This window comes from Boeremia exigua (genome assembly GCF_020726555.1).
Source record: "Boeremia exigua strain MPI-SDFR-AT-0100 chromosome Unknown C7974scaffold_13, whole genome shotgun sequence".
Classification (NCBI taxonomy): Eukaryota; Fungi; Ascomycota; class Dothideomycetes; order Pleosporales; family Didymellaceae; genus Boeremia; species Boeremia exigua.
The window spans coordinates 723,131-744,062 of record NW_025763530.1 but is presented as its reverse complement, the minus strand read 5'-3'; the positions used below and the strand labels follow the sequence as shown (position 1 = coordinate 744,062).

The 20,932-nt window shown below is 51.8% G+C and overlaps 10 protein-coding genes across 10 annotated transcripts; 6 read left to right on the top strand and 4 right to left on the bottom strand.

Annotated features, from left to right (window-relative positions):
• Nucleotides 1–409: 409 nt before the first annotated feature.
• C7974DRAFT_368187 (Mdm33 family-domain-containing protein) lies at nucleotides 410–2,529 on the bottom strand (the record flags this gene model as incomplete). The annotated part of the gene is made up of 4 exons (XM_046139888.1): nucleotides 1,856–2,529; nucleotides 1,510–1,693; nucleotides 944–1,464; nucleotides 410–895 (listed from the first exon to the last, which is right to left on the bottom strand). The coding sequence occupies exons 1-4, from the start codon at nucleotides 2,396–2,398 to the stop codon at nucleotides 410–412; spliced, it is 1,734 nt and encodes a 577-aa protein (XP_045992167.1). The 5' UTR covers nucleotides 2,399–2,529.
• A 1-nt stretch (nucleotide 2,530) lies between these two features.
• Nucleotides 2,531–3,772, top strand: C7974DRAFT_368184 (HAD-like domain-containing protein). The gene is made up of 3 exons (XM_046139887.1): nucleotides 2,531–2,698; nucleotides 2,754–2,799; nucleotides 2,910–3,772. The coding sequence occupies exons 1-3, from the start codon at nucleotides 2,645–2,647 to the stop codon at nucleotides 3,623–3,625; spliced, it is 816 nt and encodes a 271-aa protein (XP_045992166.1). The 5' UTR covers nucleotides 2,531–2,644; the 3' UTR covers nucleotides 3,626–3,772.
• A 911-nt stretch (nucleotides 3,773–4,683) lies between these two features.
• Nucleotides 4,684–5,870, top strand: C7974DRAFT_404481 (uncharacterized protein). The gene has a single exon (XM_046142948.1). It carries the CDS (start codon nucleotides 4,971–4,973, stop codon nucleotides 5,775–5,777), a length of 807 nt encoding a protein of 268 aa, XP_045992165.1. The 5' UTR covers nucleotides 4,684–4,970; the 3' UTR covers nucleotides 5,778–5,870.
• C7974DRAFT_404480 (uncharacterized protein) lies at nucleotides 5,871–7,229 on the bottom strand. Its single transcript, XM_046142947.1, has one exon. It carries the CDS (start codon nucleotides 7,023–7,025, stop codon nucleotides 5,922–5,924), a length of 1,104 nt encoding a protein of 367 aa, XP_045992164.1. The 5' UTR covers nucleotides 7,026–7,229; the 3' UTR covers nucleotides 5,871–5,921.
• Nucleotides 7,230–7,345: 116 nt separating this feature from the next.
• On the top strand, nucleotides 7,346–9,927 carry C7974DRAFT_70535 (histidine kinase-like ATPase). Its single transcript, XM_046147115.1, has 3 exons — nucleotides 7,346–7,664; nucleotides 7,712–7,978; nucleotides 8,028–9,927. The coding sequence occupies exons 1-3, from the start codon at nucleotides 7,389–7,391 to the stop codon at nucleotides 9,690–9,692; spliced, it is 2,208 nt and encodes a 735-aa protein (XP_045992163.1). The 5' UTR covers nucleotides 7,346–7,388; the 3' UTR covers nucleotides 9,693–9,927.
• Nucleotides 9,928–10,325: 398 nt separating this feature from the next.
• Nucleotides 10,326–11,314, top strand: C7974DRAFT_404474 (mitotic-spindle organizing gamma-tubulin ring associated-domain-containing protein). Its single transcript, XM_046142946.1, has 3 exons — nucleotides 10,326–10,543; nucleotides 10,595–10,672; nucleotides 10,788–11,314. The coding sequence occupies exons 1-3, from the start codon at nucleotides 10,457–10,459 to the stop codon at nucleotides 10,848–10,850; spliced, it is 228 nt and encodes a 75-aa protein (XP_045992162.1). The 5' UTR covers nucleotides 10,326–10,456; the 3' UTR covers nucleotides 10,851–11,314.
• Nucleotides 11,315–13,074, bottom strand: C7974DRAFT_404472 (uncharacterized protein). The gene is made up of 3 exons (XM_046142945.1): nucleotides 12,608–13,074; nucleotides 11,710–12,495; nucleotides 11,315–11,654 (listed from the first exon to the last, which is right to left on the bottom strand). Exons 1-3 carry the CDS (start codon nucleotides 12,768–12,770, stop codon nucleotides 11,512–11,514), a joined length of 1,092 nt encoding a protein of 363 aa, XP_045992161.1. The 5' UTR covers nucleotides 12,771–13,074; the 3' UTR covers nucleotides 11,315–11,511.
• Nucleotides 13,075–14,752: 1,678 nt separating this feature from the next.
• C7974DRAFT_380454 (kinase-like protein) lies at nucleotides 14,753–17,172 on the bottom strand (the record flags this gene model as incomplete). The annotated part of the gene is made up of 3 exons (XM_046140518.1): nucleotides 14,753–15,363; nucleotides 15,413–16,868; nucleotides 16,918–17,172. The coding sequence occupies 3 exons, from the start codon at nucleotides 17,170–17,172 to the stop codon at nucleotides 14,753–14,755; spliced, it is 2,322 nt and encodes a 773-aa protein (XP_045992160.1).
• A 564-nt stretch (nucleotides 17,173–17,736) lies between these two features.
• C7974DRAFT_70407 (oxidative stress survival, Svf1-like protein) lies at nucleotides 17,737–19,484 on the top strand. The gene is made up of 3 exons (XM_046147113.1): nucleotides 17,737–18,110; nucleotides 18,224–18,864; nucleotides 18,914–19,484. The coding sequence occupies exons 1-3, from the start codon at nucleotides 18,088–18,090 to the stop codon at nucleotides 19,381–19,383; spliced, it is 1,134 nt and encodes a 377-aa protein (XP_045992159.1). The 5' UTR covers nucleotides 17,737–18,087; the 3' UTR covers nucleotides 19,384–19,484.
• Nucleotides 19,485–19,512: 28 nt separating this feature from the next.
• C7974DRAFT_404464 (histone-fold-containing protein) lies at nucleotides 19,513–20,889 on the top strand. The gene is made up of 5 exons (XM_046142944.1): nucleotides 19,513–19,970; nucleotides 20,018–20,065; nucleotides 20,148–20,235; nucleotides 20,286–20,369; nucleotides 20,421–20,889. The coding sequence occupies exons 1-5, from the start codon at nucleotides 19,798–19,800 to the stop codon at nucleotides 20,472–20,474; spliced, it is 447 nt and encodes a 148-aa protein (XP_045992158.1). The 5' UTR covers nucleotides 19,513–19,797; the 3' UTR covers nucleotides 20,475–20,889.
• Nucleotides 20,890–20,932: the final 43 nt, after the last annotated feature.

The following is a 20,932-nucleotide window of genomic DNA, read 5'->3' as shown; positions in this document are numbered from 1 at the left end:
AACAAACTGAGTCGACATTGGGTACGAAAGATGCCACACCCGATGAGCTAGTGGATCTACTTTAGAGCCGGACGCTTACAAGAAAATCGCACAGCAGGGAGGGAGCGGTGTGAGAGACATGACTCCCCATAGCAAAGATGATCCCAATCTCAGCTTCTGAGATAGTAGAACGCGACTCTCTAAACCCAGTCACTTTCAGCTCCGAGAACTACGAATCATGCGATTGCCGGATCGTCATACCCGTGAACCTGTGGCTGCCAATGATACCAATGGCCAAGACAGCGTGACGAGGATAAGGCAGCCCGTGAGAGATGTTGTGGAATGTTTAGATCTGATGATCCTCTAAAGAGATATACACAGAACTATGTACAGTATTGCGCCACATGTCACTCTCCCACGCGGTAACATCTTAGTGTGGCCTTAGTAGTAAAGCGATGGCGGCCGCCGCGACTACAGCTCCAGCAGCAGCGCCTTGCAAGACTGCAGTGGTGAAGTCGACTCTGCGCATCGAGATGGGCCGGTCGCTTACGATGTCCTCCGCGATTACGACAGCTTTGCTCTGCCACAAATCGAGCTTAGCCCACATCGTTTCGCTTCTTGAAAGGGGCTTCCTGTCTTCCTCCTGAACGTCAACGGCCTCTTGTGGCAAAGTCTCTGTAGTCTCGGGCAGCAAAGATGCAGCGCTAGAAACTACGGGGTCAATTGCAGGCTCTACAGCCTCCTCAATAACATTCCCGATCTGGATGCCATCCTCATCAGCGATGCGTAACGGAATCTCCGTTCCTGCGGTCGGCGACTCTTCAGTGCTTGGCTCTCTGACGACAGGTAATGCAGTCGGCGCATGTGGGCCGGTCGGGTCGATGGATTTGTCTGTCAACGCTTCAGGCTGTGAAGCCTTTAGCGTTGGGGTAGCCGGAACACTTGGAATAGCTGGCGCAGTGACTGATGGCTCGGTCACAGGATTGGGTGCTATGTATGCGGTGGTTGAGGTCGGGGTGAGTCCTGTTTCAGTGGCGGCCTTATGAGCCTCCAGTGCGGTCTTGATCTCGCGTACCATCCGTCTTCTGCGCCATGGCTCGAGAATCAGCAGACTAAGGAGTAAGAGGAAGATGTTCACGCCCATCAGACCAAATGTGACCCAGGTGCTGTTCCTCCGAATTGTATCACTCCAAATCTGCTCTTCATGATATTGTGCACGCTCTCTCTTCTCTAGATAGCTTCGCGCCTCTTCCAAAGAAGTCTCAGCAGCCTCCACAGCTTCTTTAGCCTCTCTCACAGCTTTGTCGTTAATATGCTCGGACCGGATCAATGACATGTAACGTTCGAGATCGCTGGAGGACCAGGAGTGTTTTCGCTCGAGAAGGGCAACGACTTCTTTCTGGGAGGTAGCCTGTTGTTCAAGAGCGGCATCAAGAGCTTCTTTGGTAGAATCGATCGCAAGACGACGAGCTTTGACAAGCTTCTCTGTTCAACGTTAGACGTGCATCCACATATTGGGCATCAGCGTACCCTGTTCCTGAATCTCCCGTCTGAGAGCTTCGACGCCTGAGTAATCGGTCCCTGTAAACGTATTGACCTTTTGTGTGACAACGGCAATCTTGGGTAGTAGATCGTCCATCAAAGCTGTAAAGCGTTTTTCGAGGTTTGATCGTTGACGCTCCTGGTGCGAGGGCAATTGCTCATCGGGCACACGCTTGACGTTATCAATGACTTCATCTTTACTGTGACTGGCCTCTGGATCGCTCTGTACAGGCTTCTGAGTCGGTGGTGGAGCCGATCGCTCCGGCGTGGGCGCTGGCGTAGTGGCTTTCGGTGTAGGTGTGGGTGTGGGCTTTGGGTCAGAGGCTTGCTGAACCTTTCGCAGAGAATCCTGTTCTTGCCTCTTCCTTGCAGCTTCTTCCTCTTGTCTCTTCTTTAAGGCCTCTTCTTCTCGTTTCTTTCGTAGAGCCTCTTCCTCCTCCCTCTTTCGTCGAGCTTCTTCTTCCTGTTGTTTTTTTCGTAGAGCTTCCTCTTCTCTTTTCCTTTGTTGCTCCTCCCACTCCCTTCGCAGTCGTTCTTGTCGTTCTATAAGCTGTTCTGGTGTTCGATCGACAGAAGAAGCTGGCGTAGGTTTCTGCTCGGTTGCAGGCGGTGGCATGGCAATTGGATCAGACGAGCTCGGCGGCCTCTTTTCCTCCTTCCATCTTGCAGAGCTCGAGAACAACCGATACCCTCGTCTTGCTAACACATGATTGCCAATCTGTGGCCCCTCAATCCTCCTGGAGGCGGTCGACGCTTGCTGGGTGACGCATACTAACGGCGACTGTGTCACGAAGCGTCCAAATGGTCGAATCGAGTTTGTTATTGTCGCTGCATTTGCATTGTGGAAGCGTGAAGCATGCTGCAGCAATGGCCTCATGCTTGTTGTGGCTGCACTTGCTCATCAGCGCCAGCAACAAAAACGTCTCGGTAATCCGCCGACCTCTCCGGTGCTCGAATGCGAGCATGGACGGCCAAGCACAAATGACGCGCCGCTGGTCCCTGGCGCCCTCTGACAGAGCGGCATACCGTTTTGAGCGGGCCCCTCCATCAACAATTTCTGAACCGCGTCTTCGCTCGCTGTCCTCTTCACGTACACAATCATACACAGATTGCCACAGTCAAGATGGGTGTTCAAAATGCGGCCGCGGACCTTTTCGCCATGAAATCCAACCCCAAGGTATGTTGCAATCATTCCGAGATTCGGAACTGCTTATCTGACTGCTCGACTATAGTTCGTCTTCTTCACGGATTTTGACGGCACAATCACCCAGCAGGACAGTGAGTCTTGAGCCCGTCACCACGACCTTCTCGACCCTTCATCGACCGCCCACGACCCTACGCCTCGTTACAGTCCGTCAACCAGCTGCAGTACACTGACGATTCACAAGGCAATGACTTCATGACCGACACAATTGGCTACGGCCAGGCCAAGCGCCGTGAGGGCAACCTCGCCTGTCTAAATGACAAAATCACATTCCGCGATTCGTTCCAGGACATGATGGACAGCGTCACTCGCCCCTACGACGAGTGCATTCAATACGTTGTCAACAACGTCAAGCTCGACCCCGGGTTCGCAGAGTTCTTCCAGTGGAGCTTGGAGAACAACATTCCCGTTGTTGTCCTCAGTTCAGGAATGGAACCAATCATCAAGGCGCTACTTAAAAAGCTGGTTGGCCCTGACGCTGAGAAGATGCAGGTCCTCGGTAACTCGGTTGGCCCCAGGCCTGGCAAGGACATTAACGAAGAGGGCGGCTGGACCATTCTCTTCAAGCACCCCGAGTCAGGTTTTGGTCACGACAAGTCTGTTGAACTGAGGAAGTACTCTTCACTGCCTGAGGATGAGAGGCCTACTATGTTCTACGCTGGTGACGGCGTGTCCGACCTCTCCGCTGCGCGTGAGACCGATCTGCTTTTTGCGAAGAAGGGTCACGACCTGATCAACTACTGTGCACGGGAGAACGTTCCCTTCACAGTATTCGAGGACTGGACGAACATTCTGGCCAAGTGCAAGGACATTGTCGAGGGCAAGACCACCGTACAGGACGCCGCCAAAGCAGGATTCGAAGCATACAAGAGTGGTGCTGCCGGCATCAACGTGAAGTAGGCTATCAAGTAGATGGTGCGATACACGAGAGGTTGATATGAGCATCTAGAGAGGCACAGAGCAAGCGCACTAACGACTTAAGATTCCCGGTAGATTAGAATACCACATAGATTAGAAGCAATGAAGCACAAACATTTCGTTTTGCCACCCACGGAATTCACATATCCAGAACCTCTCTTGGCTCACCTTCGCCTCTGTCGTCTTCGGGACCTTACAACCCCTTTCAAATCCTATACTCCGTGGATTTGCTGTACTAAATGGACTCATCGGCCCCTCACGCGCCAAATACTCTCGTCACTCGCCATCGCTGTGCTCTGCCTCCTACTCCTCCCGACACCAACACCATGGCTGTCTTTGGCCATGACAAGGCTCTTGTCGTAGTTGTCTTTCTTCTTTGTCTCAACCGTAGCACTACAAACTCTACGTGAAACGTCGTTTAATGTTTGAGAAGGCTCCAGCTTAAGTTCCCCAAATCTGTCTGTCTTGAGTGATGTACCTTCTCCGTTCACAATACTGACAATCTCTTCCTTCATCATTACTCACGCGTGTGAAGGAAAAGCTCGATGAGTGTGGCGAAACCCGAAGCTGACAAAGACTGTCTATGGCACGACTGTCCTCGCTGATTCTACAGCGCCTAACTCGGCAATGCCTGACAATATGACTCTCGACTATGCATTCGCGAGCGACGTCACATTTGGTAATGCTGTGTCAAGAAAGGACCATAAGGACCCTTTCCGCCACATCTCCATATGAGCGACGTTTCTTGTGATATCAGGACTTATCAGTGCACATAGTTGACTTCCCAATAATTTACTTCTGCCGCTCAGTAGCATGAAGTTCAGCCAGCGTCAATGTTTGTGGTTGAGTCAACGAGAGCGGTGTATAAGCTAGACGTCTACAAGCTGTTGTAGCCGCCCGACGCAGTTCTAAAAAAATTAAGACCTGCGACACCGCTCAAGTGCCGATTGGAGTGGTGTGCATTGCATGTCGGTCATGTGAGTTAGCGCAGATGGCGTTGCTGGCGCGTCTGAATCGATGCACGCCCTGCATGCCAACGCATCACCGTACCAAAACACAGTCATGTCCTCCAATCCATTTGTCCACAGTCGTTGGACGTTTCATTCGCGGTCTGCTAAGCCGCTCTTTCGCGTCTCCATCGGAACCCCTCTTTCTGTGCCCTGAGCGTTCGTTAACATCTGAGGCTCCGACGCTACCCCGCTAGCTTTTGGCGCCTTTATCGATATACATTTGGAGCTGCAAGAACAGCACCACGAAGTTTGCAGGATCAAAGAGAGATTTCATAACAGGCCGCAGCGCTAGTAATATAATCAAATCACATAACGAGATGAACACCGATCCTCTCACAGGGCAGGCGCTGCCTGCAAACGCAATCCAGCGCATCCTCTTCATTGCGCCCAAAGTCCACGTCTACCAGATCCCCCCGGCGACCTCCACGAAGGGGTACCAGGCCTCGAGCTGGACCGCGAACAACAACAAAATGCAGATCTTCACTGCGCGGTTACGCATCGTCGAGAACTCGATCCCACCAGAACGTGACGACGGCGACGAGAAAGTGTCTACCACGATCCTGCTCGAAGACTCCAAGACCGGCGACCTTTTCGCCGCGGCCCCGTATACAAGCGAACGTGCAGTCGAACAAGCGCTAGACAGTAGCCGCTTCTTCGCAATCACAGTGGTGGGCGAGGGCAGGAAAGCAGTACTGGGCATGGGCTTCGAGGAGAGAAGCGAGGCATTCGATTTCAGCATCGCGCTACAAGATGCGCGCAAGGCACTCGGCTTCGATACAAAATCAGCTGGCCAGCCCGGCGCAAAGGCAAAGGCGAAGAAGGAGGCTGAGGAGCCGAAGCGCGACTTCAGCCTCAAGGAGGGCGAGACAATATCGATCAATCTAGGTGGGCTCAAGGGGAGGCGGAACAGACCAGATGTAGACAAAAGCCCAGGGGAGCAGAGGAGTGAGCAGGAGGCGCTGTTCAGTATTGCGCCGCCACCTGGGAGCGGAGGCGCACCATTCCTACCTCCACCACCAAGTGCAAAGAGCGTAAAGGAGGAGAGGCGGCGGAGCAGACAGAACTTTGAGCCTACGCCAGAAGATCTGGGGTTCGATGACGGAGAGTTTGGCGAATTTCAATAGCGGAGTGAGAGATGGAAACACGGTATGTAAGGTGGATGTGCTGCATACATAGAGTTCTGCATGATATTATAGAGTGACGAATCACGCACTGTACATCCAAATGTGCTCCATCTAGTCTTGCCTTTTTTCCTCGTGTGAAATATTCTACTTTCGACATTGCCCAGTCCACTTCTCGACACGTTCTCTGTTAGCCTCAAGAGATGCGAACAGGGGTTGTTCTCTGAAGCTGACGCCATCCGGGCCCTCAAGCTTGGCGAAAGCCTCTAAGAAGGTATCGAGTAATTCCAAAATCGGTGGTCTGATTCTGTCCTCGCACTGATTCCTTGTCCATAGCTTCTTCAGCCGAACCATAAAGAGCTGTATCTCTGTTCGATGTGTCCAGAACGACTGGTAGATCGAGAATCTTCCATGTGCGTCTGACGGCAAATCAAACTCGTACTTCCATCGAATATTTGCGTAGCTTGGCTGTGTACGTAGTCTTGACCATCCAGCTAGTCTGCAGAATAGTATGAAGAAAACTTTGGCGCTGTCGTGAGTTGGATCGTGGTCGATATCGTTGAATAATGCAAGCGGCCCGCGGGCATTGGATGTGCGTGTTGATTTTACTGTGTACAAGTTGCCAAAAGGTTGGCAAACTTTCCAGTGATTCTCCATTGTGTCATCCAAGAGGAAGCCCTTAGGTGGGTATGTGAACGACTTCGAGAGCCCGGGAATGATCTCAATAGTCAAATTTGGGTTGCGTGAAAGTAATGACCTATGGGACGGTTGTAGACTCTGCAGCCACCTCATGATCATCGCGAAGTTAAGGTTCTTTACTATCCATGTGAATGAAGCCTCGGCGAAGTATATGTATGCTGCCTCAATACGGACAGCACGGCATATGTGCAACAACGTCGATGGAGAGTGTCTTATACGACCGTAGTTCATCAAAATCGGTCTTTGGAGGTCGCCCAGTACAAACGTATAGATGAGTGTCCTGAGCTCGCTTGGAAGTGTAGCTAATAGACACGGCTTTGACGGGTTCGAAGGCTTTATATGGTAAAGGTCCGCATTGTAGGCTATGCTCTCGCGGGCACGTCTGGTAAGAGTCGAGGGCCGTTTTAGTTTTTGACTCCTTTTGGGGCTTTGCGATGAGGGCTTTGAGCTCTGTGCGTTGACCGGTGTCGTCACATGTCTCGTCTTCTCGTCCACAGGGCTAATCTTGAGACCCGACGAACGTGTGGCACGCGCAAAAGATGGAACTACCATACTTTCTCACCCAGTCTGGATCATAAGACGTTGAATGACCACCGGAACTCTGACTCTTAATCATCTAAGCCCCAAAGGCGGTACCAGTGTAAAGACGAGTACTGCCGGAGGAGGTTCATGCGATTGTGAGTATCTGTGGAAGCAGAGTCATGCCTGTAAATGAAGATATCGTATGGCTTTTAATCAAAAACGGAAGTAGACGATGTGTAGTGATCGTTACTACTTACGGACCAACAAGGAAAGTGAGGTGGGGCGCCACGTGAGCACGCGCCAACGTACCTGCTTCTCTGGTCTACACGCGCGTCACCTCATGAACATCAGTCAGGATCAGCATCCCTTTGATAGTGAAATTAAATCACAATCATGACAGATGAAATGAAAATTACGCCACCATCGCCTCGCGGTACGAAACGAAAAGTCGATGACACCCTCGCACCTCCTGCACCACGAAGGATCAAAGCACTTGCGCAGGATGTTGTCAACAAGATTGCGGCAGGCGAGATCATTGTAGCGCCAGTACACGCGCTGAAAGAGCTGATGGAGAACGCTGTCGATGCAGGATCGACATCATTGGAAATCCTAGTGAAAGACGGCGGCCTGAAGCTGTTGCAAATCTCAGACAATGGTCATGGAATCGATGTAGGTTATTCCTAATTGTCAGTTGGGTGATATTTACTGCGATATAGAAAGAGGATCTACCCATCTTGTGTGAGCGCTTCACAACATCCAAACTGAAGGCTTTCGAGGACCTCACCTCTATCGGCACATACGGCTTCCGAGGTGAAGCACTTGCAAGCATTAGTCACATTGCTCACTTGAAGGTCACGACAAGAACGAAGGAGTCGAGCTGTGCTTGGGAAGCTCACTATTCAGATGGCAAGCTGGTGAGCCCTAAGCCAGGACAGAGTGCCGAGCCAAAGGCCAAAGCTGGGAGGAATGGCACGGTCATTACGGTGAGTCAATTGAACAGGCAAGTCAAACGCTGCGGCTGATTGCAAACAGGTCGAGGATCTATTCTACAACGTGCCTTCGAGACGACGTGCTTTTCGCTCAGCAAGCGAAGAGTATGCCAAGATACTCGATATGGTCGGCCGGTATGCTGTTCATTGCACTGGCGTAGCATTTTCATGCAAGAAGGCAGGCGATAACACTGGAAGTACTGTGTCAGTTCCTGCGTCTGCGGGGACGAAAGACCGCATAAGACAAATGCATGGTAGCACAGCAGCAAACGAACTTGTTAACCTCAAGGCTGAAGACCAGCGATGGGGTTTCAAGTGCGAAGGCTGGGTGAGCAATGCAAATTACAGCTCGAAACGCACGAATTTGTTGCTCTTCATAAACCACAGATCTGTCGAGTCGCAAGCGATCAAGAAGAGTGTCGAACAGACCTACGCGATGTTCTTGCCTAAGGGTGGCCATCCGTTCGTGTACCTCAGTCTCGAGATTGAACCGCAACGAGTCGATGTCAACGTGCATCCGACGAAACGTGAGGTCCACTTCCTGAACGAGGACGAGATCACTGCCATGATCTGTGATGAAATCCGCGAGAGTTTGAGCAAGGTCGATACGAGCAGATCCTTCATGACACAGTCACTGCTATCGAATCCAAAAGTCCCACTCGCTACACCTATCAAGCAAACGACGTCCGCAATTCTAGACACAGACAACACACCTGAGCACAGTGCGTCACGTGTTCCTAGGACGGCCACAAAAAGACCGTACGAAAATAGCTTGATACGAACAGATGCCTCGGCGCGTAAAATTACATCCATGTTGCGACCCGAGCGAACTATAGAGGAGTCTATTATCGAGGGCGGTGATGATGATGCAGAGTACGAGCATACCGAACGGGAACCAATGGCTTGTCGACTCACATCTGTCAAAGAATTACGCGGCGAGGTACGAGATGCCATGCACAACGAACTCACTGACATCATCTCGACACATACCTTCGTGGGTATTGTGGACGAGCAGAAGCGCATCGCTGCGATTCAGGGTGGTGTGAAGCTGTTCCTGGTCGATTATGGCATGCTTTGCAACGAGTACTTCTATCAGGTCGGCCTCACAGACTTTGCGAACTATGGAACGATACGATTCAATCCACCACTGCCCTTGCATGATCTGTTGAAGATAGGAGCAGGTCAAGAGATGAATAGCGCAGGCGATGCAGCCGAAGAGGTCGACTGGGACGCAGCTATTGAGGGTGTCCACGACCTACTGATTAGCAAAGCACCACTGCTCAGCGAGTACTTCTCCATCGAGATTACTCCAGAAGGCGAGCTATGTTCCATACCCATACTGATCAAAGGCTATACCCCTTCACTGGCGAAGCTACCGGAGTTTCTTATCCGTCTTGGTCCTCATGTAAATTGGGATGATGAGAAGCTATGCTTCCAGGCTCTCTTGCGCGAGCTAGCGTCATTCTACACCCCAGAGAGCTTACCGCTCCCACCTTCATCCTCATGTGATGAGAACAAGAAAGCAAAAGAGAATGCGATTCAAGAGGATCCTGAGATTGCGCTCAGACGTAAGAAGTTGAGGAAAGCGGTCGAGCACGTTATCTTCCCGGCTTGCAAAGCAAGACTCGTGGCCACGAAGGGATTACTGAAGGGTGTCATGGAAGTTGCAAATCTGAAGGGTCTGTACAGAGTCTTTGAGCGGTGCTGAAAGTTCGATGTGAAGACGGCGTAAACATACAAAGAAACATAACTTTTTTGACAACGACTTTCGCCTCTATAGTCCAATGTTCGTGATAACACGAACAATTGACAGATCTGATATGAAGATACCATGTGCAGCATATGCACAGCTGGCATGATAAGTCCTCAGACCGGAATCCTCCATATGTGGTTAAGTAACGAAAGAAGCTCGCATTATATCAGCCTTGGAAGACACTACCAGTACCAGGTTGTGTCACAGTGAGTCTGCCACTCGCTGATGCCTACATCTCCAAAAATGGCAATTTCCTTGACCATCAATTCCTCAAAACGGTCTCTCTCGTATGGATATGTTAATATTTTGCACCATTCGGAGCGTGCAAGATGGAGAAATGTGATCATCAGTAGTTACGGGGTCTTAGCTTGTAGGGGAGCGTATGACGACCTGGTGAGAACACTTGTGTGGAGTTGCTTAGGAAATGAGCATGAGACCTGTTTACCGATTACTGTACTGTATTATGTTAGCTGTAAGTATGGAGCATCAGATCTTCATTGTGGTTTATGGTTACTTGATATTCACTCACACTTTAGGAGATGGTGAAAAAGTCAAGGTGTGTTACTGCCAGGTGGGGCACCCGAGTCGCCAAGTGAACGCAAGTGGGCTTCGTGACCGTGATCCCGAGACCATCAACAGCAGCAGTAAACAACCCAACCACAACCACAATCAGATAACAGCGCATCGAACGCCAGTCAGCACTACACCTGGATACGGAAATGCCCGCAGAACAAGCGTCCGTCGAAGTCCGCCGCAAGGCCGCTCGCGAGGTTATTGACATTCTCCACGAGATTGCAACTCTGCTTGTACATACACATAGGCTACGTGCATGAAAGACCCGTCGCTCACTACTACAGAACACACATCTCGACCGCCAACAGTTATCATACTGCGTATCCTTGATTGAGAATGGCGCCAATCCCGAAGCATTAGCTGTACGTTTGACACTGGTGCTTTTATTCAATTTTCCAAATGCGCACGCCATGATTTGTTCGCAGGATAATGCTTTAAATCATAGACACACTATGTTCTTGTACTGACGTGGTTTAGGCAGTGATCCAACAACTTCGCGAACAATACCCACTGTCGGACGATGGTGATGCAGAGGTCTGAACATAGAACCGTAAGCGCGCGCTGACCGTGATCGTCGGTGGCCGAAACCTGTGCAGCCTTGCACGACCGCAACTCTGTTTCAGTTCGTCAGGCAGCTGCATGTGGACGCCTGGTTATGTGACCGAAGCGGAATCTGCCGCTATCTTTGAGGAATGTGAAGGCCGTCTCGGCTGCCGAGTGTTAGTGTTGGCGGTGGGGGTTGATGCTGGTTCAATAGGATGCCCCGATCACCGAGATCCCTGGTTCACCCGCATGCATTTTGGCGAGAAAGCTTGGGCTGATGGAGGGGGATGCGGGGGTACAGTTGGACACGCCAAGCGCTGGCTATCAACCACATGCACTGTTATCAGAATGTTCAGAATGACGCGATAAGGTGGGACCACGCGGCTATACGGGACGGCAATCCTCTGTTTTATGCCTGACCGAGGGGCTGGAGATCACTATTATGCGGAGGGCTCGGAAGGATCCATGCAGCTAGTAACATATGTCATCATTATATCTAGTCGATGCTCTAAAGCTATGACATGGGTATGCTAGGAAACGCCGAACGAGAAATGCTGATAACGAATGGTTGGGGTATCTCAACGAGGGAATTGGGTATCTTCCAAAAGAAACAGGTTTCAAGGAAAAAAGAACACGGCCCTCAATATAGGAAATATAATCATCGACTGCCCCAGGTGGGCGATGACTGGCGCTGTCGGAAGTTGCCCTTCTCGTCGGCGACTTTGCGGAGTGCCTTTTCGGCCTTGGCTTCCTGCTTATCGAGAAAGCCATTGTAGATTGCTGGGAGGATGCGTGTGGAATCTAGTATCATGATCAGTATATGGCCGCAAGGGATCGGGCTTGTGGCTGTACTCACTGGCATGATCTCCAGCGAACAAGATACCGTCTGCGCCCTTCTCTCCAGCGACTTTGACGGCCTCTTCCAAAAGGCCCTCTCCAACACCCTTGCCTCTATACTTGAGCTTGACGGTCCATCCGCGTACGATGGCCTTGCCTCTTCTTCTCCTGCCCCGCTTCTTCGCAGCATCTCCGTCTGCCCATCCTAGGACGAGAGCGCCAATGACATCGTCTCCCCACTTTGCGACAACAACACGGTCATCACCAAGCCATTCGTTACCAATCTCCTCAGCGAGGCCAATGTACCCGCCAGTGAGCCATCGGATGAGGATGAGGAATGCCATGGTGATGCCGCCAGCTGTTGTGCCAAAGACAAAATAGTCGCCGTGACTGCGAAGCATGTACTGTGCAACGATAGCCATAACAATGCCCAGCGCAGCAAGATTGACCGGGTGGAAGACCATCATCTTACTCGCGACTTGGCGTTGCTGTGCAACCGAGTCGGCGATCAGGTTCAAGCCATCGATGCGGTCGTCCTCTGATTGGGCCGTGTACGTGGAGAGCTGAGGGAGCCCGTTGGCACTTGGCTGAATAGGAGCAGAAGCTTCGCTAGACGGCATGATTTCGGCTTCGATTGGCGAAGGGTACGCAGGCGCGGGGAGGTATGAGTACGAGAGTGATGTCGGGATGTGAGGGTACGATTGTGACGAGTAGTAGCTCCCGGCGCGGAAGGTTGTTGGTGTGCCCAATGGCGAAGGTAGATCCGGATCAATTCTCAGGTTTGCACTCAGAGATGTGAGAAATGCTGTTTGGAGGTGTTAGCCATGAGTTCTGTGTTGTTTACTAAAAATGTTTGGTTCTGACATCATGTCGATCAGAGGTCACGCGATCACCAACCTCAAAAAAGAAAAACGTACCAGCACTTGTCCGAAATCCAGGAAGCGAAGGTATCGCGGGAATAGCTTTTTCGAATCCTGAGATCTGATTCACAATGACTGTGTCTCCAAGAGAATATCGTTGCGGAAATGCATGCGGGCCCGGAGGGACTTTCAAATGCGAAGGGGGAAGTTGGCGACCCATCTCTTATTGGATCAATTTACATATAGGTACGAAAACTCGCTCAGGGTCCGGCCTTGCGCACTAAGTATCTAAAAGGATCAAAAAGGTATTAAACGAGTAACGTGTTCCGGAAGTCAATAGTAAATATGTGGGAAGCGGTCGTCAAGGCAAGGTAAAAAGGTAACAGCCTCAGAAAAATATGAGGCACTGGCGGGAAAACGTGCATCTATGTATTGGCTCAGCCAAGACGACGTGCACACGGGGACGCGATGTGGGCGTTTGGCGGCTGGTAGTGGGAATTGGCCCCAGGCGCGATCTTCACAGGCCTTATCCGCGCCAGTGTGCTGAACTCGTCGGCGATTCCCTATTGGCGAAAGGCTGAAGCGCACAGATAACGCAGTACGCACTTACAGCCTGGACCCTCGCTACTTGCGGGCACCTGTATGCGTGCAGGATGAGCAGATTCTGCAGATGGATTTGTTGGGACTGAAAATCGCCTCGCAAGTATGCATCGCTGAGGCACAGTTCGTGATTGAAAGCGCGCTCAGGCTTGTCGTTGGCTCTGCCGCAATGACAGAATTGACACTTCACTCTCATGCATCACCAGTGTTGACATCTGGGAACAGGAAAGCGCACCCGAGCACAAGAGTTCTTAGTTCGCTGAGGACTAGACTCGGCCGCATCAAACATGCTCGTCAACTCCGCACATCTCACAGAGCTGAAACGAACTACGGGGCTCAAATGCATCCTCCTTGTCTCAGGGCCTCCCCTGCAGCATGCTGGCTCTTACCTTTCAGTCCCGAAGTGCGAGATACCTGCATAAAGATTGTAGCACATCTGTTATCTGCCGTCACTTTATCCCTCCGTTCGCACCCCAGCTTTACATCCCAGTTCAAGATCGCAGCATTGCAAGGTAGCTGGACCGATAGGCTCTTCTCCATGTCTGGTGATGTCTTGTGACTCTTGACTATCCCCCACACTCCCACCGCCTGAACAACAATATGCAAGCCATCGATCGAGTCCCAAATCGACTTCGTATCCCTCAAACGACGTCTGTCTAGCCCCAGTCCAGCCTCCCACGCATTTACCTATTCGCTGCGCAGAATTGCGCAAGTGTTGTTCCTTCAGCCAACCAGAAGCGCAGCCATCCTAATGCAACCATCTTACGTGTGTTGCTCCACCCAATGACGACCATGAATTGTCATGCTCAACGTCAACCCTTTGGCCTGTCGGAAGGCCGAGACGCCAGGTTCGCTGTCAGGCAAACCACAGCGACCTAGGTTGAGGCCCGGTGCTGCGCATGTTTTTCCTTGTCGCTCAACCCATGCATTTTTCTCTTGTCACTCAGCCCATGCATTTTTCTCTTGTCATTCAACTCATGCATTTTTCTCTGACGCGTCCCCGTCCCCACCTAGATGCAGGTTTCGGCCTGTCATGCGAAGTGTTTCAACGGTTCGGTTCCGCGCCGCATTTGGTGGGGATAGACGAAATGTACGGGAGAAGCGCATTAACCGAGGGTGTACCAGCCTGAAAGACACGAATAAAAGGCTTGTGAGTTTCGACGTTTAAGTGGTGCGGCGAGTAAACGAGAGCTGTAAGATTGGCACTTTGCGTTTGTTTGATGGTCAAGATTGTTAAGTGTCAATGTTTCATTCTTTTAGGCCTTGCAGCCATACCCTGACTATATCCCAACTATTAACAAAAGCTCGCTCGCGAGCTGGAACCAAAGTACATTAAGTACACGAAGTAGGGATAGCAAACTTTGCTGAACAACGAACCGTCCACCCACCAAGTCTATTGTAACCAAACTGCACCAGATAGTAACAAACGCCGGTCTGCTATATGTCGAGAACTCCTTCGAGGGTTGTAGCGCAAAATGTCGACTAAGAAAACCGCCTTCTCTGACTGCTCGCAAACGCGATAAATCTCTGCAAAACACTGCCGCGACGTCAATCATCAAAGACAGAGCTTGAGGCAAATTAAAGATACTGCGTGCTCTAAGCTCACTTCTTTTGCTGCGTGCTGGGAGCGGATGCACCGGCGCCAGGCTCGAGCGTATGCTCGTGATTGTCGCATCGAAGAACGCGGCCACCATCTTCCTGAGAGCACACCTGGCTATTCTGAACCCACTTGTCGTTCATGATCTCTTCCAGTGTAGCACGCTTCTTTGGGTCGACTTCAAGCATTCTGCCTATGATGTGTCTACTCTCTCTTGGGAGCAAACGCAAGAGGCGCCATGGTCCCTTGATCACCTGAGGTTGTTGCTGGCTTTGACTGCTAGCAGACACTGCGGGGGCTCCATTAGAATTCTGACCTTCACCGGATGGATGGCGTGAAGCTGGCGCAGACTGAATGCCAGCTCTGTGATCATCAGCAGCATGTTGGAGGTCGGCAGCAGATTTTGAAGGTCCAGTAATGGATCTCGGGCCATCGTTAGGTGGAGATACAAACAACTTATATGAGTTGTCAGATATCCGGGGGGCCTTCCACGGGAAACGACGCAAGGTCATGCAACAGAAGATGATGGCCATTGACCAGACGTCCGTAGGTTGCGGATCGTACTTGGAAAGGTCATAAACTTCGGGAGCCAGATAAGGATCAGAGCCAACGATACCTAGATGTGTCAGCTAGAAGTAACAATCTAACGAAAAAGCCAAACTTACCACTTGCAAGAACAACATCATTCTCGAACGGATATCTGTAAACTGCCGCACTCCCAAAGTCGATGATCTTCATGATGCCGTGTTCGTTGACCACGACGTTGTCCAACTTCAAATCACGGTGAGCCAGACCCATACCATGCAGATAGTTCACACCGTTGAGAATCTGAAGGGTGCAGCAGGCCATCTCCTCACGGCTCATCTTGCCAGTCATGACGATGGCGAAGAGGTCGAATGGCGCATACTCCATCACGACGTAGTAGCTACCCTTCTCGTTTACCAAGTCCATGGTCTCAATGATGTTGCCGTGATGAAGAGTCGAACCTATACAGAATTCGGCGGTGACCTTCTTGTTGTAGTCGCGTTCTGACTCGTACGAATGTCTGGCACGGAATTGCTTCACAGCAAAGGTCACGCCATCACTGCTACGCTTCATCAATCGGACGGAGCCCCCAGCGCCGGAGCCAAGGACTTTCCCGAACTTGCCATACTTGCTCTCAAGACCGTGATCGTCCGCGAATGGCACACTAGCCATTCCGTTGGTCAAAGGCGGAGTCATGATGCCTGCCTTGCTGGACCTGGTAGGCTTCTCGCGCTTGATAACCGGAGCGGGGTTCTTGTGCTCTTTCTTCTCCTTCTCTTTGTCCTTGTGCTTGTGTCCGATCTTGAAAAATCGCTTCAGGTTGGACATGGAGTCGTGTCCGTGCTTGTGAGGCTTTGAGTCGGTCTCTGTGTCTGAGCTGTAACGGCTCCCAGGTCGCCCACTGCCGCCAAAGATGCTTGCTCTGTTACTACCACCGTCTTCCTTATCAGAGGCTGTACCCTTGGACCTGGGTAACGTGGTAGTCGAGGATGACGCTGATTGATTTCGGCGACTTCGCCCATCACGGCTGCCAAAAATGAATCGTGCATCCAAGCCATCAAGGTTCTTTGGCTGAGGCATACGTTTGGAGCGAGAGTATGGGTCATTCTGGTCACCTTGAGGGGTGAATGGGCGGCTGATCGACGATGGAGTAGAGGTGCCGGGAGAATGATATCCAGGGGTCCGCTCTCCGCCCGATCCGGAAGGGCTGGCATCTCGTGAAGCTGGTAGAGAATCACCAGCTGGGCCGACAGTGAACGAAGGTCCATGCCTTGGGTGTGGTTGTACGACATCCGGTTCAAGTACTGACGAAGGTCGGGTCCGTGGCGCTGTCTGTGGGGAGCTCGGAGCTGCCGTATTCTGATTTACGGACGAATCCATCGAGGTTGGTGGAGGCTCATGAGGAGGAGAGATCTGAGGAGTCATTAATGCGGGGTCGCTCGGTCGCTTCATGTGGTCGGCAATTGTAGGTCTTTCATCGCGGGAGGATGTGCCGGCTGGTGTCAATGGCGGCGACTGTACAGCTTGCGTGACTGAGGAACGATGTTGGGAAGATTGAGCAGAGGGTGTGCGGGAGGCAGGCGATGGAGATGGAGCCTGCTCATGTCAATTGTACGCTCGACGTCACTTTGAAGATTTGTCTTACTCTTGAGGGCGGCAACGAGACGGGCTCAAAGGAGAAGTTCTCCATGCGCTTCGCCTGGACACGAGACTGCTGCAAGGTTGAAGACAAGTTACGCAGTTCCTGTTCCGCCTGGGGGCTCAATGGTTCCTTCGACGTCGTCTCACCAGCGCCGGTAAGACCAGTCACATGCTGGAGGGCGCCTTCAGGCTCGATCTCCTGGTTGACATCGCTGAAGCGGACGGATTGCGGCGGCTGTTCTGAAGCTGGCGACGCCATGATGGGCTGGGTGGGTGGTGTGGAGGATCACTGCAAGTGCAGTCAGTTGCCATGAGCCATGACGAAAGCACAGCTCTGCTAGGCCGAATAGCTTACACTAGAGAAAGATACGTGATCGACGAAATCGGACGAGCTACACTCCGTTGCCCGGCCGCTTTCGCTCGATTCCGGGGCAGGTGGGGTCTACGGAGAATCCGGATACACGCTGGAATACAGCCCTGCGAATTACGATTGTGGGCGAGGAGTAATGAACGACGATTTGAGGGTTGGCGGGTTACAAAGCGCGCAAAGTCGTCATGCCCTGGATGTACTCCGCCAAAGAGCTATGCCCCGCGCTACCGAGCGATCGCGTGCAAGTGGGTGACGGTTGGCCGGAAAAAGAATGATCGATGCGATTGCTGGCGCACGTGATTGGCAACGATGGTGCGCAAGTGCAGGCTGTGCGTTTGCTGCAAAGGGCAACGGGAGCAGCTGCAACAGGAAGTCTGTCGCAATCAGAGAGGAAGGCGATGTTTGGAGGGGCGTGGGCCGAGATATCACGAGCAGAAGGGGCGGGTTACTCTTTTCGCGCGCCGCAGCATCCCGGATCAACGTCACATTCGAGAGCCTCGACGCCGCTGGCACCTCCACCACCACCAGCCAGTCAGCCCTCAACAGCCAACCTGTGATACCCACGAAATCAATAGTATCCACCTGCACACTTTCTGCCCGTCCCGCGCGTGCAAGCAAGTGCTCCGACCGCTCATCTAAACGACCTTCGCCTGACCTGCTCCCGGCCGTGCTACCGTTGCCTGCGAAAATTTCTGGCTTGTTGAACAGTTCTTCTCAAGAGTTTTTCTCCCCCTTTCAGTAAGGGCGTTCCACCACCAGTCACTTACGCAGCGTTTTTGGATAGTGCCTCGTACTTCCCGCAAAATGTTCAGCTGGGCCAAGTCAGCGTGAGTGAACCCTACCCCCCGGCTCCCACGGCTCCCACGTGTTATGCGCGACATAGGTGTATGACGTGCACGTACCGCGCGTTTTGTGCATCAGTTTTCTGACAGCTTTACAGGTTGTCCGCCGTCGCCGGCACCGAGGAGCCCATTTACGGCCCCGAAGCCATCCAGCCGGTTGGCAAGAATGCAGGCGACCCTGCATTTACCGAGTTGACCAAGGAGAACCTAAAATGGCAGGCCCTCAACTACACCAACGTTGAGACCCAGACATTCTACTTCAACTCAGACGCTGGCCACATCGGCTTCTTGCAGGTCATCTACAACAACATCTTCGGTGCGCGCACAACGGTGCAGTTCAACACCAAGCTCTTCTACCCGAACAACGAGAAGCCCTTCCTCTGGTCTAGCGACCCTCTGTCAAATTACGGCTTCGATGAGGGCCACTACTCCTTCCACGCCGACGGCGTCTCCATCCAGCTCAACGAGGACGGATCTGCATACACAATTAAGGCTGCAGTGAACAACAGCAGCCTGGTTCACGTCAAATTCACCAGGACCGCTCCTGGATTCCAAGGCGGAAAGACTGGAACGAGCAACTATGGCACAGACCCGAAGGAGCCATGGGGAAGCATGCACCACCACTTCTGGCCCAGGTGCAGCGTTGAGGGCTCTGTCATCACCAGAGAAGGCGAGATCAAGGTTGACGGCAGGGGAATGTTCAGTCATGCTCTGCAGGGAATGAAACCCCACCACGCCGGTAAGCAGGCACACCAAAACACTGTACTGAGCTCACTGACATGTAATAGCCGCGCGATGGAACTTTGTCAACTTCCAATCGCCCTCTTACTCCGCTATCCTCATGGAGTTCAAGACTCCTCCATCGTACGGATCGACTGTCGTTCGTGTTAGTGGTATCGCCACAGACGGCAAGCTGGTCACTGCTGGCATCAATGGCGACGTCAAGCATCTCAAGACGAAGCAGGACTCGGACAACGATTGGCCCGAGCCAACTTCGGCAAGCTATCACTGGGTGGGCAAGACTGATGATGGCAAGGAGATCACTGCAGAAGTCACTGGCCCTTTGGGTAACAAATACGATCGCGTGGACGTCATGGCTGAGGTGCCTGGCTTCATCAAGACCATCGTCGCATCTGCAGCTGGAACAAAGCCCTACATCTACCAGTATGCACCAAAGCTCACCATTAAGGTGAAGGTCGGCGACGAGGTCAAGGAAGAGGAGGGTATCCTTTTCACGGAGGCAACTTTTGTCTCGTAAAACCTTCCCATATGCATCTATACCATCACGACTCATAGCATTAATAATAGAAAGTCAGGCCAGGAGCTTGAAACCTAATAAGAAACATATTCTCGGGCTCATTTTGTGTACTCCATATCATGTCGTGCTTGCACAGTAGCGGCGAAACGTCGCAGTACTAGCCACTTTGCACTTTTGTAGGATCCAAAACATTACAAACAACAGCAGCCGATGCATACGTTCTCACAAGAGAGAATCCTAGCAACACGACAAATTGTTATTGCCTGATGCTGCCCAAGTAACTGGTTGAACGTGCTTGGGTGCAGCCCTCTCTCACCTGACTGCGCGCGCGTAACTGACGCGTCTCGCGACTGGCCCGCCCCACCTTCGCGCAGCTAGGTAGCACCCGTAGTCTCCACAACATCCACCACGAGCATGGTCAACGAACGGCCCAAACAGTTCGGTGGAGCGCCACGCTTCGGTGGTGGTCCTCGGCCTGGTGTTGCATCGTCATCGACATCTCGGGCGGCTCAACTTGGTATTGGTCTCGGTAAAGGAGCCGCAGGCTTGGGCGGCTTAGGAAAGGGAAAGGGAATCAGACGCCACCAGTAAGTACCAGGCCGCAATGGGAATGACTACTTGCTAAGCAGCGCAGAAAGATTCAGCGCGATACCATCCAAGGTGTAACCAAGGGAGACATCAGGTAAGACTCCGAGTTACCCTGATGGAGCTTGCAAATCCAGATATTTTCCCACCATACACCAGCTTTCTGACATCTATTGCAGGAGGTTAGCTCGTCGAGGAGGCGTCAAGCGTATCTCGGCGACAATCTACGACGACGTTCGCCAGGCTCTCAAAGCTCGACTAAGTGATGTTAGTGACCATCTCTGTACAAAGCTGAGGTCTTACTGACAGCCATTCAGATTTTGCGCGAGGTCGTTGCTGTCGTAGAGCATACTGGCCGTCAGACTGTCTCCGTCACAGATGTTATATTCATACTAAATCGCGTAAGCTTGTCAGCCACATGATCAAAAGCCTAGTGACTGACTTCCATGCAGCAAGGCCGACAATTATACGGGTTTGATCCCTCTTTTATGGGGCGTCGACACTGAGCCGAACTCAGTCTCCGTGAGGAGCGTCATTTCGACCTATAACGGTACCAAGCACTAGTGCATCGCACCCGCTGAAAAACATCCCTACTAATTCAGAAGTTGACTTCTCTCTGCTCAATGATGTGCGGAGGCGATGTCAGCTGAAATCTGCGGTCGTGGCCATCTTTGGTCATATCTCTGGAAGATAAGTTTGGATAAGAGATCTTCATGGTGTGTTAATGTGATATGACGGCGGCATGTTCTACTTGTGGAGGAATAGAGCTAAGTCGATGCAGTCCGTTCAAATACTGGAGAAGCAAAGTGTGTATCTGGGTTCGTTCTTGGACAGTATATACGAATGGCAGCATCTCCACAGGAGGTAGTATAGCAACAATAACCAAGGTGATTCGATCTCCAGATATTGCAAATTTTCCTTACTGTTTTTTTGTACTGCTAGGATCAATGAAATCAGCCACAGT